Source organism: Dermochelys coriacea, chromosome 11 (genome assembly GCF_009764565.3).
Source record: "Dermochelys coriacea isolate rDerCor1 chromosome 11, rDerCor1.pri.v4, whole genome shotgun sequence".
Classification (NCBI taxonomy): Eukaryota; Metazoa; Chordata; order Testudines; family Dermochelyidae; genus Dermochelys; species Dermochelys coriacea.
The window spans coordinates 64,975,062-64,991,997 of record NC_050078.2 but is presented as its reverse complement, the minus strand read 5'-3'; the positions used below and the strand labels follow the sequence as shown (position 1 = coordinate 64,991,997).

Here is a 16,936-nt window from a genome sequence, read left to right as displayed (position 1 = left end):
AAATAGTTTTAATTCGTTGTCTTTGAGACCAGAAGGGACAATTTTTCATCTCGTCTGATCTCCTGCTGAACAAAAGTCACAGACCTTAACCCACTGATTCTTTTGCTCTTTGATATCTGTGTCCCAGATGTGTTGCAGTTCTTTTTTCTGCTTTCCTCTCCACCCCTTTTCCATCTGTGTTGAACCTCTTTACACCTAAGGTTTCGATCCTGCAATGATCTCCATGCTGAAGTCAATGGGGCTCTGTACAAGCACAGTGGTCTGCCAGTGAGGAACATACTACAGGATCAGGGCCTCAGTTAGCATCTTCAGGCTCCCGTTTCATATTCTAGTGGGGTTGCTGAGGTTATCAGAGGAAATATACCCAGAAATGTTCACCATTTGTTACATTGTCTTCTGATCCAAAGGTATGGCAGATGACATGCAATAGGTCCTGATTCTAGGAGGAAACAGAGTTGATATCTCTCACTCTTGTTGAGCAATGTAGCCATTTATTAACTTATTTAATTATTACCATAGACGTGCCAGGCTTTTCAGAAAACATTTTCAATCAGGTCCCTAACAAGTCAATCAGAACTGGGGGTGCTCAACATCTTGGAAAAATTTGGCTATTTTTTCAGGTGCCTAACTTTAGGCACCCACGTTTGAAAATCTTGTCCTTATTCTCTCACTTGCTGATTGGAAGAAAGTCTTTTATGAGTGGATACCTCATTGCTGCGTCAAAACTGAGAGTACACAGAAGAGGCCACTGAGGGTGTGAATCTGGCAGCAGAGAGGAGAGAAGGATTTAGCAGCACAGAAGTGAGAGACAGAGAAGATAAGAGTATCCAAGTGTGTTAGAAGGAGGATGGTCCAGCAGTTAGGGCACTGCCTTAGACTATAGGAGACCCGCGTTCAATTCCTTACATGGCCATGGACTTCCTGTGTGATCAAGACAAGTCACTTAGCTTCTCTGTACCAATCTGTAAAATGGGAATAATAGCACTGCCCTACCTCTGAAGGGTGTTGTGAAGCTAACTGCATTGAAGACTGAAGCACTTTGAGATCTATTGATGAAACGCACTATGTAAGAAATTGGCATTATTAGTATTAACTGGTTACCAATTTCAGGACAATTCAGAATTTGACATTATGAGCTTATCTAGATTAGGAAAGTTTACACCAATGTAACTATATCAATCTAATTGTTCCAACACAGTGGTCAACACATTGCAGCAGTGCAAAAACAACCACAATGTAGGCAGCACCTAAGTCCGTGAAATCAAACTGGGCCCACGAGCCAGCATAATAAAACTAATATTATGCAACAATAGCTGTAAAATTATATCTAGAGTAATATCTTATATTCTGATTTTCCCAAGGAACAACATGTTACCACAGTGTCTCACAAAACCAAACTGAACAGTTCAAGCAGAACCTTTGTAGGGCCTCTCACATGCTTGTCATTAACATATCCGATAGCAAATTAAACCAACTTTCATACAACCCAAATAATGTAACACAGAAATCACCAAGCATACAGCAGGATAAAGTGTGCCCGGATAGCATCACCGCCTACTCAATGAATGTGGCAAAAGCTGACAGGGATGAGCCCTTTGAGGAATGAGTAAAAAGTGAATGATACTGATACAGCCTGGCCCCCTCGGTATGAGGAAGACATCTTCCAGCCTTTCTCCACTGAGGAAGTAGAGAGAGCACTGTTAGAAGGCTTTCCCTTCACCCTCTCCCCTGGTTCTTGTCATGTAGCCAGAAAGGAGAAGACCAGAAGTCCGAAGCACAGACAATGCAATGTTTATTGGGGTTAGTTTTCAAGCAAGCATATTCTGAAGCCCTTCACACCAGTCGGGCTTATTTCTATATGCCAATAGAGCCTGTTCCCCAATGTTCCTTTCCCAGCTCTGACGCTACAGAGCATTTACCCTGTATCCCCCTTCCCAGCTCTGTCACCACAGAGTCTTGCCTGTATCCCTGTTCCTTGTTCCCCCCCCTGAGCAAATATGATTCTAATTTTCCTTCCCCCCACCTCCTGTTTGATCCCAGTTTATATAATAATATTCTCAGCTATACCTTAACCAATCATTTTACTGAAATTTAACTAACCAATCCTAACATACTGTAACATAATTTACTAACCAATTATATCCCACTACCCTAATTAACTTACACCTAGAAAAATTAATTATACAGCAGACAGAAACAATTAGAGAACCAGACAGATTAACAATAGAAAAGTGGGGGCCAAATAGATAAAACAATACAGAAATGAAGATTTCTCAACCACAACCATTGATAAGTGATTTCTTGCCAGACAGGACGCTGTCAAACTAAATTATTTTAACCATCTTAAGATCTGTTTCTTTATCTGGTGGTGATGGGCATGATCAGGACAGGATCGTCTTCCTAACAGCCCAATACCACCTTATTTCAGTGTGACTGGTTTGGAATGTGAGGATATGACCGTAGACTTCCCAGCTTATGGCTGCCCCTGCTGCTTAGCCAAAGGCCTTAGCCTAAGAACAAGGCCTCAGACTATCCTAGTGAGAGAAGGCCCATACACAGGCGGACTGTGATTTTGATTCTTTTTATACCTGTGTAACTAGCTAAGTGATAAAAATACACCTAAGTTCTTAGGTTTCAGAGTAGCAGCCGTGTTAGTCTGTATCTGCAAAAAGAAAAGGAGTACTTGTGGCACCTTAGAGACTAACAAATTTATTAGAGCATAAGCTTTCGTGAGCTACAGCTCACTTCATCGGATGCATGCTGTGGAAAATACAGTGGGGAGATTTATACACACAGAGAACATGAAACAATGGGTGTTACCATACAAGCTAACGATAGTGATCAGGTAAGGTCAGCTATTACCCATGTTTATTCCCCCTCCTCCCCACCCCCCGCCCCTACTGTTCCTCACACGTTCTTGTCAACTGCTGGAAATGGCCCAACTTGATTATCACTACAAAAGGCTCCTCCCCTCCCCCCATTCTCCTGCTGGTAATAGCTCACCTTAAGTGATCACTCTCCTTACAGTGTGTATGGTAACACCCATTGTTTCATGTTCTCTGTGTATATAAAATCTCCCCACTGTATTTTCCACTGCATGCATCCAATGAAGTGAGCTGTAGCTCATGAAAGCTTATGCTCAAATAAATTTTAGTCTCTAAGGTGCCACAAGTACTCCTTTTCTTTTTACCTAAGTTCTTAAAGTATAGACCTTTATAAGCAGGCCTGAATATCTATATTCTAACAAGCACTGAGCTATATGAAAGCAGGAAAAGCATGTGGTCATGACAAGATTTCCACCAGAAAAGCATCTTGGTAAGAAGAGCATGCAATTTTCGTATTTAATGTCATCCAAGAGAACAAGATGCCTAAGATATGGCGGAAAGCTTGGGTGCTAGCTACACCAAAATCAGGAAACAACTATTGCCTTCCACCAAGCTACTGTCTGACCAAGACATTTTCCGACTTAACAGGAATACTTGTGACCAAAGTTCTTACTCTTGCCACCTATATAGAAAATGGTTTCCTAAAGAATGAAAAGACAGTGGCTGTTTCTCCTGACTTGATGACAGCATATGATATTGTCTGGCACGTTGGCTTGCTGGTCAAGATGTCAAAGATGTTACTTTGGTGGATTATTATGGCTACAGAAAAATGTCTTCAAAACAGACAGTTCCAAGCACTGCTAGGAAATAAACTGAGCACCTGGAGGATCCAGAAGACCTAGCTCTCTCAGGGATCTGTTTGTGTCCTAACTATTTTCTAACATATTTTCAAATGATCTGTCTCCAACAGTCTCCAGGCCATTCAAGTATGCAGGCGACATTTGCCTAGCCTCAAGAGACAGAGATTTCAAAAAGATTAAGGACAACCTGATCCAAGATATGGCAGCCATCGGTGGTGACTGTGAGAAGTGGAGACTTAAGCCCATTACGTTAAAGACAGTGTTGTCATGTTTGCATTTCATGAGAACATGACATCTTCTTGAATGGAGAACGACTGGCACATAACCAAAAGCCAGTATATCTAGGAGTCACTTACCTGTAAGGATCATATCACCAAGATAGTTCAGAAAATTAACTGCAAAAATACAAACGTATTTAAGAGGATGAGCTCAAGTTGGGGAGCTAACGCACAAACACTGCATGGCTTGGCACTAACTCTCTGCTATTCAGTTGGAGAATACTGTGCTCCTGTGTGGTTAAACTCTACCCAGACAAAGTTAGTTGATGTGCAATTGAATCAAATGATGAGAATAACAGGGACTATGAGACCAACAAACTCCAAGTGTCTGTGAGTTCTCTCTAATATCCTGCTTTGTAACATCCAGGCATTATATTGCAGTAAAGAACCTCCTTTACAGAATCTGGAAGAATACCACTACTGTCACTTTTAAAGATACATGGGAGGTGCCTCGACACTGACTCATCAGCAGATAAACAATTTGGACGAGGTTACCGACCAGATCCACGGTGGACGCTGTCACACCAGTGAGCAAAATGGGAATGAGCTACTCCCTCTCTAAGAAATTTTTTACTCGTCACTCCACCTGATAGGAGACTGCCAGGCTTCAGACTGCCACACTATATGTGATACAAGCTCAACCATTTCAAATGTGAGGTGATGAGGTGGGCAGCAAATGACCACACCTAGGGACTCAGAACAGCCCTGTGTGGCTGCGAGTGGGAGTGGACGCGGCATACCTACTGAACAGCTGATCATCTCATGCTGGTCTCTCAGGAGGATGTTCCAGACTCCATACTGCTGACCTCAAAGCTACTGAATGGATAAAACACGGGTGATGTCTACCGAAGACCTTTTGACTTTTTTTTTTTTACAATACACATTTCTGTTTTTATCTCCCTACTTTCTATTTTGTTATTTGAACCCTCTTCCATCTTTATTATACCACTTCTGCATTCACTAATAACAAAGCACCTGCAGAGACTCTATCAAAAAGGATTGTGATGGCATCAACATCCAGTCCCCTCTGTCACTGAGACAGAAGTTTCTCTCTTTTCCTGTACTATGTTGTCTTCAATGTAAAAATGGCTGAGCTGACAGATCCAGGGCCCAGAACTGGTCACTGGTAACAATAGGAATCAAACCTGTTCCCCACTACACAAAACCTATGGACACTAGTACAAAGAGTGAATGAGCCCCCAGAGTCATGAGTTGGCTCTATGAACAGAGAAAAAAAACTTTTGTTAACATGTGCACACTTAGCACTGCTTATGAGGTATAAAAAGGCAGTTAACCTGCTGGAGTACTATGGCTTGCAGCCTGAATCCAGCTATGATGGGAAAGGTAAGAGACACCTGTCTGGATTGGATTGTTCAGTATGTAAGTCTGATGCCAGGGACATGATTCTCTCATTTACATCACAGTTAGGGTATGTCTATACGTACAGCGATGCAGCTGTACCAATATGGCTGCGTCACTGCAGTCTGGTAGAGACGCTGCATGCCGATGGGAGAGCAAACCACCTCCATGAGCGGCATAAATTCTCTTGGTGGGAGAGTGCTGTGCACAGGAACACTTATGTCTTTATAAGTTATGTCACTCAGGGGGGTGGAATATTCACAGCTGACATGAGCATTAGTGTAACCTTAGGGCATGTCTATACTTACCGGTAGATCGGCACTGCTGCAATTGATGCAGCAAGTATCGATTTAGAAGGTTTTTTGAAGACACGCTAAATCGATGGGAGAGCACTCTCCCATCGACTTGTGTACTCCACTTCCTGGAGAAGCATAAGGGAAGACACAGCACAGTATAACCACCGCGGTAAGTGGATCTAACTTTGTTGAATTAAGTTAGGTTATTCACATAACTGAAGTTGCACAACTTAGATGGATTTACCTCAAGGCTGTTCACCAGCCTTTAGTCTGTTCATGTCAAAGGAGTTATTCCTGATCTATACCAATAGGAGAGGAGAATCAAGAATGCAGACCTAGGGGAATTAGCATCTGTATTAATCCCTGGATATTAAACACTCAGAGCCTGACTATGTTCTCACTTACAATCATGTAAATGAGGATCAATCCCACTGAAGTCACAGGACTATATCAATTTATCATCACTGTGAGTAAAATGCAAGGCCCAGACATTTCATGTTTAGTGTGCTGGATGGAGAGAAATTGGAATGCCAGGACATAATCACACTGTATAGGATGTTACTGAAAACTCTGCCATTTGTTTCTCGCACTAGATCATCCTTTTCGAGGACAGAAACTTCCAAGGCTGCTCCGTTGAGTGCAGCAGCGACCGTCCAGATTTGCAAAGTCAGCTCAGCCGCTGTAACTCCGTCCGCGTGGAAAGTGGCTGCTTCATGCTCTATGAACGTCCCAACTTCCAGGGACAGCAGTTCTTTCTGAAACGGGGGGATTATCCTGACATGCAGTCTGAGAGTTTCAGCACCTCCATTAAGTCGTGCCGGATGATCCCACCTGTGAGTTCAATTTTGCTTTTAAAAAATGGCAACGTTGTCCAAGCCACCATCATAAGGCACTTGCTTGATCATTTTCAGCCAAGCTAGTGAGGACTGAAAATGAGAACTGCTTTTTTCCTTCTAGTGGTCATCCCTCCAGGATGGCTGGGGGACATTGCAGGGATAGGATAGGAAAGCTTGCACTACTACTACTACTACCTGTTCAAGGCATGCTGCTTTTCTGTGGTTAAGCCTATGGACAGTAAACAGCAACATATATTTTCCTTCCTTAGTTCAAAATGACAGTAATTTCTAGCAATTTAGAGTACACTGGGCCCACTCCCCTCACACTCGTGTAAAATAAGGAGCAACTCACTGATGCCCACAGAGTTACACCAGAGTGAGGGGAGAATTGGGCCCAATATTTTCTGTGACTCTTTAGAACAAAGTCACTTCTTGATTTCCCTGATTCTGGGACCACTGAAGCCTGAAACACTCTGAACCTACCATAGCTATGGGAGCACTTTGCTGCCTAAGGATTGGCCAGAGTTGTACCCATCTATCCTCTTGCACCTGGATAGGCTTCCTCCTTCCCGCCCAAGACATGTTCCTTGTACCAAGGGTGGGAGTCACGGCTGGCGTAGGTCTCAGTCAAAATGGTGGATGCGCTGCCTTTGCAGCATTCAAGGATTCTCCTCCTTTAGGGAGCAGAGGCAGCTTTAAGCATCCTTTGCATCACTGGAGCAGGGCACAGGGCTGACTCAGGACCCAGGACCACAGAAGTCTCATTTTCTGTCTCATTGTCTGTCACAGCACAGGGGCACCTACAGGATAAAGATCTATGAGAAGGAGGATCACAGAGGCAAGATGGTAGAGTTAACCGAGGACTCGCCGCAAGTCATGGACCAGCTACGCATCCACGAGATGCTCTCTTGTTCTGTGCTGGACGGGCACTGGATCCTTTACGAATTGCCAAATTACAGAGGCCGCCAATACCTGCTGAGGCCAGGGGAGTACAGGAGATTCAGCGAGTGGGGCTCTATGAGTGGCAAAGTTGGCTCTTTGAGACGTGCCACTGATCTTTACTGAATCAAGATGCCTTTTGCCTGGAAGGGTCTCAATGAATAAAATGCTTTAACAACCACTGTGCTCTCAGCGTGCTGATGTAAGTGTACTAAGGGGAACGTCGAGGCTTGTCCTGCCTTCTTGGGCTACAGTATCTTCTTCTGATCCAGAAGTTGTCCCTCTTCTTTCCCTGCCCTCCCCCAGCATTGCATAGCTACTTCCAGTGCAAAGTGCCCAACGCCAAACACAGGGCTCAGACCTAGGCAGTGACACAATGGTGTACGGGGCCCCCTCCAGGGCTGTGCAGGTCTCACCCAGAATGCAGTGCAGGAGTCTGAGGAAGAAACTGAAACATCCAGGACTCGGCCCATAGAGAGGATGACAGCTGCAGAGCTGTACTTTAGATCATAATCCTCCAGCCCACCCCTTGCCAGAGATTTGGAGCGAGGACTAGAGGGGCCCTAGGCTGAGCGCCAGTCTTCACTCCCTGGCCAGAGGTCCCTGGGAGCATCACCAGGGAGCAGCAGCCAGAGCCCCCTCAACCACAGAGCTGGGCACCCAGGTGATGGCAGGAATCAGCTACATCCCCCTCTCAGCCGAGGGGTAGCACCAGCCACAGACCTTGCACCAGCCAGGGGCCGAACTTCCAGCCCTAGTTACCTGAGCACCGATCCAGGACTGAATTAACTAGCCATAGGCACCACAGGCCTGGGTTGAGGGCCCAGTTTCTGGAATTATCTGATTATACTGGCACTTACAGTGTGTAACGAAAGCTGAGGTTTCTGTCCCAGGGGTGTGTAAAGCAAAGCTTGAAAATATGACCCAGGTGAAACCAATTCAGAGACGTCTGCAGCCAGCCTGAAGCAATAGGTCTGAGGGGATTGAACAGCCCCATGCACTTGTGTGAAAAATCTATACCTCTGAGCAACACAGTTATACCCACCTAACCCCTTGTGCAGACTGTGCTATGTCAGCACAGCCGGAGAGCTTCCCCATTGACATAGCTACTACCTTTCGGGGGGGGGGTGGATTAACTACACTGAGCACTTTCCTGTTGGTGTTGGAGTGTCTGTATTACAATGCTACAGCGGAACAGCTGAGCTGATGCAGCATTTTTAGTGTAGCCCTGCCTCTAGACAGTCTGCCCAAAACATGTTGGCATTCTGAAAGCATTCGGCATGGCCTCTGGATCAGGGCCTCACGCTGTTCCCAGCAAAACACTTAAGCTTGTGCTTAACTAAAGCTCCTGAAGAGTCCCATTAACAAAATTACATATGCGCTTAAGTGTTGTGCTGTATTGGAGCTTGTATTGAACAGCCTATCATGGGGTTCATTCTGCACTCTGGGTTCCTCTTTGTGGCTACATTTGGGGATCAGCTCTCGCACGGTCTGGCACTGCCTTCCGTCAGTTACCCTTTTTTCTGTCTTGATGACGAAGAGTGCTTCCTCTTCATGCTTGGCCCTTTGGCTAGGTCACCATATATTTCATATACTTGTTTCCAGAGTATCAAAGTCTGTCCAGACCAGCTATCCAGTTGGTGTCTCCCACAAGCCTGTGCCACTTGCCACTGGCTGGTAGGGGAACCCAAGCACACAGAAACTCTGCTTAAATGTAAAAAGAGCCCCTCTAACACCTAGCATCCAATCTTTGAAAAAATTCATGCCAGCAAGTACTTTTTAAAAAGTATTAAGTATACAGATGACAGTAGCCACGATATACACAAACCAAAAAAGGTTAGCAGCAATCCAAATAAAAAACAAAATGGTCAAACACTTTATAGTACAACTAGAAAAGTAAATCAGCTGTGTATGCAAAATTAGCAGACGTTTTCAGTGTACTAATAAAAAGAATCTCATTCTAAACTTACCATTGTTCTGGACTTGAATTATGTATTCAGAGGAGCTGTGTTAATGCCGGCATAATGGGCTCAGAACAAATATCAGGTTTCAATAACGGGGAAATCAAATTCAGTACTATGTGGCAAATGCTAAATAATCTTGTCAAACAGTTTAACAAAGTGGACAGGGTTAAAATTAAGGCACACATACAAAAATGTCCCTAATTAACAGAAAACAAACAAACAAACAAAAAACCCAGAAAGTTATCCTAGCAATCAATAATGCAGCAGACACAGGACCGCCCTGGCCATGGGATACCATTTTGAAAACTATTCCTGCAACAGGTTTCACTTGAGGCCAGCAACAATCACAATAAGGCAAAAAGCGGAATGGCTACAAAGCCTTCAAAAACAGGATGTGAAGTTAGGACCCCTTTGGGAACAAGCGTCCAGCCAAAACATGAATGTAGGTCAAAACTTAGATATAAAGCAAGAACTCCTCTGTGTAAAATCAAAAAATGGTTTAGTATGGGTGGCACAACAAAATATGCAAACAGATCTGCTCTTATGGGTGCATAGGCCCACCCCAAACAGGCAGAGGCCAAAGACAGGTTGGCAACAATGGGAAAGGGACCTGAAGATGCTTCTTATCTGTGCCAGACACAATCCAGCTATCAAAGAAGGTAAAAAAACTCTTCTGAGATAGGTCCTTAACACCAAGGGGTAACAAGTATGTGTCAGTTGTTGTCAATGCTTCCTCACATTGGGAAGAGGAGGCCTTACACACTAAATATGTGACTGCCCTAATGACTGAACGTTACCATCAAAAAATGGACTCCTGGTAACCCTACTTTTCCCCCAATGAGGCCTGATGGGAAGACCAGTGAGAGTATGGAAGGATATAATTAACCCAGTTCCAGCCTATCTGGCCACAGAAGCCCTGTCAGAAGCCTGGGTACAGGACTTGCAGATGGAGATTCTGCAGCTACAGAGGAATGTGATGGCGAGAGAGGACGGAAAAGTATAAAAGACCAAGGCATGGATTGATATCAAAGGAGACCTAACTGAGCACCAAGTGGGATCTAAAGTCATCATCCAGGATCAGGCTCCCTCCTGCCTTTCCCAAAAAAAAGCGATACAATCTATGCTCATAGTTGGCTCCACTGACCCCTCCATATACTTCTTAATCCTGGGTATTAGTAAAGCAATACCCCTCACTTAAGAATTTAAAACAACTAGAAACTGAGAGGCCTACCCCCATCTCCATTCAGTTTACAAGCTTCAGGTTTGTTAGATATGTCTCCGGGAGCACAGCAATGGCAGCATTCTCTTTAATCATTGAATATATTTTGTCTTTGAATAGGGTTACTGAAACCCTTTATGTTTCAGGACACACATTTAGTTCTCAGAGCCATCCTTGTTAAAATATAAAGTCGCTTAGTGAATGAATGAGACATTGAAAATTTTCCTGCACAGTAAACAGCTTTTGAATATCTACGCAGCCAAAGTTATATAATCCGGGGGTAGAGAGTAGCTTCCCAGTACACATTCCAGTGGCATGGGAAGGAAATTCCCAGTATGGAGACAGTAAGAGAGATTAAATAAAGTGAAAAAATAAGTGAAAACAGAAAAAGATTGTGGTGAGAGAAATATACATTAGTACCATACAATGACCACACGTGGGGATTCAGAACAGCCCTGTGTGGCTGCAGGTGCAGATGGACACTGCACACCTACTGCTCATCTCATGCTGGTCTCTCAGGAGACCATTCCAGACTCCAGCTGACCCCAAAGATACTGAATAGGTAAAACACGCGTGATGTCTACCAAACCCCTTTTGACATTTTCTTTGATGTACACATTTCTGTTTTTATCTCACTTCTTTCTATTTTGTTATTTGAACCTTCTTCTGTCTTTATTGTCCCACTTATGCATTCACTAGTAAAAATGCAACTGCAGAGATTCTACAGAAAAGGACTGTAATGGCATCAACATCCAGTCCCCTCTGTCACTCCGCCAGAAGTTTCTCTCTTTTCCTGACCTATGTTGTCTTCAATGTAAAAATGGCTGTGCTAACAGATCCAGGGCCCAGAACTGGTCACTGTTAACAATAGGAATAAAACCTGTTCCCCACTACACAAAAACTATGGACACATGTACAAAGAGTGAATGAGACCCCAGAGTCATGAGCTGGCTCTATGAACAGAGAAAAGACTTTTGTTAACGTGTGCACGCTTAGCACTGGTTCTGAGGTATAAAAAGGCAGTTGCCCAGCTGAAGTATGATGGCTTCCAGCCTGAATCCAGTTACGATGGGAAAGGTAAGAGAAACCTGTCTGGACTGGATTGTTTGGTATGTCTGTCTGAAGCCAGGGACCTGATTCTCCTCTCATTTACATCAGAGTTAGTCTCTTAATGTCAAATGAGTTACTCCTGACCTATAGCAGTAGGAGAGGAGAACAAGAATGCAGAGCGAGGGGACCTACTGCCTCTATTAGTCCCTGTATATTATTCTCTCAGAGCCCAATTCTGCTTTTGCTTACACTTGTGTAAATGAGAATCAATTCCACTGAAGTCAAAGGAGTATATCAATTTATCATCACTGTGAGTAAAATGTAAGGCCCAGACACTTCAGGCTTAGTGTGCTGGATGGAGAGAAATTGGAATGCCAGGACACAATCACACTGTATAGGATGTTACTGAAAACTCTGCCATTTGTTTCTCGCACTAGATCATCCTTTTCGAGGACAGAAACTTCCAGGGCCGCTCTGTTGAGTGCAGCAGCGACCGTCCAGATTTGCAAAGTCAGCTCAGCCGCTGTAACTCCGTCCGCGTGGAAAGTGGCTGCTTCATGCTCTATGAACGTACCAGCTTCCAGGGACAGCAGTTCTTTCTGAAACGGGGGGACTATCCTGACATGCAGTCTGAGGGTTTTAGCACCTCCATTAAGTCCTGCCGGATGATCCCACCTGTAAGTTCATTTTTGCTTTTAAAAAACGGCAACGTTGTCCAAGCCACCATCATAAGGCACTTGCTTGATTGTTTTCAGCTAAGCTACTGAGGACTAAAAACGAGAACAGCTTTCTTCCTCCTAGTGGTCATCCCTCCAGGATTGCTGGGGGGACATGGTAGGGATAGGATAGGAAACCTTCCACTACCACTGCCTGTTTAGGCTGTGGGTACAGCTGTCCTTTGGTTAAGAATATAGACAGTGACCGACAACATACTTTGAGTTGAGATGGGAAAATGTTTCCATAACTTCTGAGGATTTGGAGATACACTGGGCCCACTCCCCGCACACTGGTGTAAAATAAGGAATAACTCATTGAAGCCCACAGAGTTCCACCAGTGTGAGGGGAGATTTCAGCCCAATATTTTCTGTGACTCTTTAGAACCAAATCACTTTTCCATTTCCTTGATTCTGGGGCTGCTGAAGCCTTGAAATGCTCCCCAGCAAAACTTAGTGTAGCCTATGGCAACGGTTCTCAACTGGGGGTCCGAGGCCCCCTGGGGGCCCATGAGCAACTTTCAGGGAGTCCTCCAAGCAGGGTGGGCATTAGACTCACTGGAGCCCAGGGCAGAAAGCCAAAGCCCCACCACCCTGAGCCCCGCCACCCATTCCTGAAACTGAAGCCAGAGCAGCTGAGCTTCGCAGGGCCCAGAGATAATTTCCCTGCTTGCTACCCTCTAATGCCAGTCCTGGCTTTTATATTCAGAAAAACAGTTGTTCTGGCACAGGGGGGCATGTTAGGGGGGACTCTCATGGGGCAAGTGTGCCACGTCCTTTCTTGGGATGGGGTGAGGGTAATTATGGCCCTGTGGCTGAATCTATACAATCACCCCTTGTCTTGGGATAGCTTGGCCTACATATAAATGACAATGTGGCTCTCAGGGCTCTGTGTCCTTGTGGCCCGAGTCAGCAGGGCTGCCCTGTTCAGTAGGGCTCTTTGGCCTGGTGGATGTTCAGGAAAGTGGGCTGCCGCCAGGGGAGTGGTGGCCGGATAGGGGGACCCATGCCCTCCCTTCTCCAACGGGTCCCAGCTCACGGTCCTAATAGTGGCAAGAATGCTGACCACTGAGTCAGTGGGGAATCCATCCAAAACACACAGACACCACTTGGTACAATGCCTAGTCCCCGTGAACTTCTTCCTACCCTGTCCCTGGTGTAGTAGTCCTGGAATCTCCGATGTCCATAAGCTCCTCAGCCTGTGCGGCCCTCAGCAGCTCCGTTGCTCCTTGGGTGTCTGCAGGAGCTTGGGTGTTCTCTTGGGTCTTGGCGTCTCTAGTTTCCACATTCTGGGGTCTCAGCACCTTCCTCCTCGGCAGTCAGCCCCATATGAGCTGGGCTGCTCCCTTTTATACCTGGTCTCCAGATGGAGCATGCCCAGCAGGGCCGAGGCTGAATGGCCTCCTCTGCCCAAGGAGTAGAGTTAACCCTTGCAGTACCAGCATGGGGCAAGCACGCCTTGTCACAGGGTCTCAGAAAGAAAAAGATTGAGAAACCCAGGTCTATGGGAGAACTGTGCTGGCTGAGGACTGGCCAGCATTGTACACTGCAGCCCTGTCCCATTGCTTGGTTGGGCTCCCTCCTCCCCACCCCAGACACGCTCCCTGCACCAAGGATGGGAGTCACGGCTGGCGTAGACCTGAGTCAAAAGGGTGGATGCGCTGCCTTTGCAGCATTCAAGGATTCTCCTCCTCTGGGGAGCAGAAGCAGCTGAAAGTGCCATTTGCATCACTGGAGCAGGGCACAGGGCTGACTCAGGACCCAGGACCACAGAAGTCTCATTTTCTGTCTCATTGTCTGTCACAGCACAGGGGCACCTACAGGATAAAGATTTATGAGAAGGAGGATCACAGAGGCAAGATGGTAGAGTTAACCGAGGACTCGCCGCATGTCATGGACCAGCTACGCGTCCACGAGATGCTCTCTTGTTCTGTGCTGGACGGGCAATGGATCCTTTACGAATTGCCGAATTACAGAGGCCGCCAATACCTGCTGAGGCCAGGGGAGTACAGGAGATTCAGCGAGTGGGGCTCTATGAGTGGCAAAGTTGGCTCTTTGAGACGTGCCACTGATCTTTACTGAATCAAGATGCCTTTTGCCTGGAAGGGTCTCAATGAATAAAATGCTTTAACAACCACTGTGCTCTCAGCGTGCTGTTGTAAGTGTACTAAGGGGAACATCGAGGCTTGTCCTGCATTCTTGGGCTATGGTATCATCTTCTGATCCAGAAGTTGTCCCTCATTTTTCCCTGCCCTCCCCCAGCATTGCATAGCTACTTCCAGTGCAAAGTGCCCAACACCAAACACAGAGCTCAGACCTAGGCAGCGACACATGGGAGTACGGGGCCACCTCCAGGGCTCACCCAGAATGCAGTTCAGGAGTCTGAGGAAGAAACTGAAACATCCAGGACTCGGCCCATAGAGAGGACGACAGCTGCAGAGCTGTACTTTAGATCATAATCCTCCAGCCCACCCTTGGCCAGAGATTTGGAGCGAGGACTAGAGGGGCCCTGGGCTGAGCGCCAGTCTTCGCTCCCTGGCCAGAGGTCCCTGGGAGCATCACCAGGGAGCAGCAGCCAGAGCCCCTTCAGCCACCAGGCACGGAGCAGGCAGAGCTGGGCACTCAGGTGATGGCAGGAATCAGCCACATCCCACTCCCAACCGAGAGGCAGCTCCAGTCACAGCAATTTCCCCAGCCAGGGGCCGAAACTTGGCGCCAGAGTTACCTGAGCACCGATCCAGGGCAGGGAAGGATTAACTAGCCATAGGCACCACAGGCCTGGGTTGAGGGTCCCAGCTCCTGGAATCATCAGATTACACTGGAGCCTCCTGTTTGTAACAAAAGCTGAGGTTTCAGTCCCAGGGGGTTTAAATCAAAGCTTGAAAATATGACCCAGGTGGAACTAATTCAGAGACATCTGCCCAAGTCTGCAGGCAGCCTGAAACAATAGCTCTGAGAGGACTGAACAGCCCCATGCACCTCTATGTGGGGTTAACTGCAGGAGCCACCAGCACCAGCCCAGCAGAGGACTGTGGGAGGCAGGAAGAGAAGAATGCTGCTGGCCCAGTCCACCCATCCAAGCAGATACACCCAGGCTCAAGGGCAAGGCCTGGAAGCTACCCTAATCCTATCCCTTCATCTCAGGGTGGGAAGGACTAAGAACCCCTGTTCTCCCTGCAGGTGGTGAGCCCTTGCTCCTTGGGGAGGGCAGGGGCCCATGCTTTTGGTGGGGAGTCATACAGAGCATTTGCCAGGGTAATGGAGGGGGAGCCATGCAGCACTCCCCAGCCATACCAGCAGGAGGTTTGAATCTGAAAAGACTGTTGCTTAAAGTAAGATGAGTCCTGATCCCTGACTCTCTGCATGGACAGTGGTGCAAGTTCACAGTTTTAGAAAGACTGAAAATCTAGTTTATAAAACTACAAGGTTATCTGTATGTACAGCTGTTGGTGTACTAGAGACAAGATTAAATACAGAAAACAAGAGCAAAGGCAACAAGACATTCAGTTTTAGCCTGACCCTTCAGGCTACAGTACGGTCCTTTCAAGGGGACTCTATGGGTCAGGCCAAGTTGAGTTTTGCACTTAGATCAACAATTCAAGCTTTTTTCTGTGCAAGAAGCCCAGCAATGTAACAAGATGCTTGTAATAAGAGCTTCACAGTATCATTACCAATAGCCTGTTTCCAGTACCTTGTACAGTCATATGGTTGACTAAGGACTGGTCTACACGACAGACTTGCATCAGTATAACTACATCGCTCAGGGGTGTGAAAAATCCTCACCTCTGAGCGACACAGTTATACCCACCTAACCCCCCGTGCAGACCGCGCTATGTCAGCGGGAGAGCTTCCCCCATTGACATAGCTACTGCCTCTCAGGGGGGTGGATTAACTACACCGACGGGAGAACACTTTCCTGTTGGTGTTGGAGTGTCTGCATTACAACACGAGAGCGGCACAGCTGAGCTGATGCAGCATTTTTTGTCTAGACCTGCCCTATTTCAATAGCAATCTCTGTACAGACTGCCCAACACCTGTTGGCATTCTGGAAGCATTCGGCATGGCCTCTGGGGACAGCGTGAGGCCCTGATCCAGCAAAACACTTAAGCGTGTGCTTAACTGAAGTTCATGAATAGTCCCATTGACAAAGTTACATATGTGCTTAAGTGCTGTGCTATATTGGAGTTTGTGTTAAACAGCCTGTCGTGGGGTTCACTCAGCGCTGGGGGTACCTCTTTGTGGCTACATCTGGGGAGGAGCTCTTGCCCAGTCTGGCAACCTCTTCCATCAGTTACTCACGCTGCGACTCTTCTTTCTGTCTTTATGACTCAGCGTGCTCCCTCTTCCTGCTTGGCCCTTTGGCTAGGTCACCGTATAGTCCCCACTTCCATGGTATCTAACTCTCTCCAAACCAGCTGACCAGTTGGTGTCTCCCACAAGCCTGTGCCACTTGCCACTGGCTGATAGGGGAACCCAGGCACACAGAAATGCTGCCTAAATGTAAAAAGAGCCCCTCTAGCACATGGCATACAATCTTTAAAAAAATGCATGCCGGCAAAAATTTTTTAAAAAGTATTAGATATACAGGTGACAGTAG

At 46.3% G+C, this 16,936-nt stretch overlaps 2 protein-coding genes across 2 annotated transcripts; both read left to right on the top strand.

Moving 5' to 3' along the window:
* The first annotated feature begins 5,271 nt into the window (after positions 1–5,271).
* Positions 5,272–7,546, top strand: LOC119863193 (gamma-crystallin B-like). The gene is made up of 3 exons (XM_038421065.2): positions 5,272–5,307; positions 6,212–6,451; positions 7,244–7,546. The coding sequence occupies exons 1-3, from the start codon at positions 5,272–5,274 to the stop codon at positions 7,517–7,519; spliced, it is 552 nt and encodes a 183-aa protein (XP_038276993.1). The 3' UTR covers positions 7,520–7,546.
* A 4,071-nt stretch (positions 7,547–11,617) lies between these two features.
* Positions 11,618–14,475, top strand: LOC119863196 (gamma-crystallin B-like). Its single transcript, XM_038421068.2, has 3 exons — positions 11,618–11,653; positions 12,064–12,303; positions 14,146–14,475. Exons 1-3 carry the CDS (start codon positions 11,618–11,620, stop codon positions 14,419–14,421), a joined length of 552 nt encoding a protein of 183 aa, XP_038276996.1. The 3' UTR covers positions 14,422–14,475.
* Positions 14,476–16,936: the final 2,461 nt, after the last annotated feature.

Excerpts from the sequence above, each read along its gene's own strand:
- LOC119863193 (XM_038421065.2), top strand. The coding sequence starts at position 5,272 with ATGGCTTGCAGCCTGAATCCAGCTATGATGGGAAAG. Across the intron at positions 5,308-6,211 it reads ATCCAGCTATGATGGGAAAG|ATCATCCTTTTCGAGGACAG; the intron begins GTAAGAGACACC and ends TTCTCGCACTAG. Across the intron at positions 6,452-7,243 it reads CGTGCCGGATGATCCCACCT|CACAGGGGCACCTACAGGAT; the intron begins GTGAGTTCAATT and ends TGTCTGTCACAG.
- LOC119863196 (XM_038421068.2), top strand. The coding sequence starts at position 11,618 with ATGGCTTCCAGCCTGAATCCAGTTACGATGGGAAAG. Across the intron at positions 11,654-12,063 it reads ATCCAGTTACGATGGGAAAG|ATCATCCTTTTCGAGGACAG; the intron begins GTAAGAGAAACC and ends TTCTCGCACTAG. Across the intron at positions 12,304-14,145 it reads CCTGCCGGATGATCCCACCT|CACAGGGGCACCTACAGGAT; the intron begins GTAAGTTCATTT and ends TGTCTGTCACAG.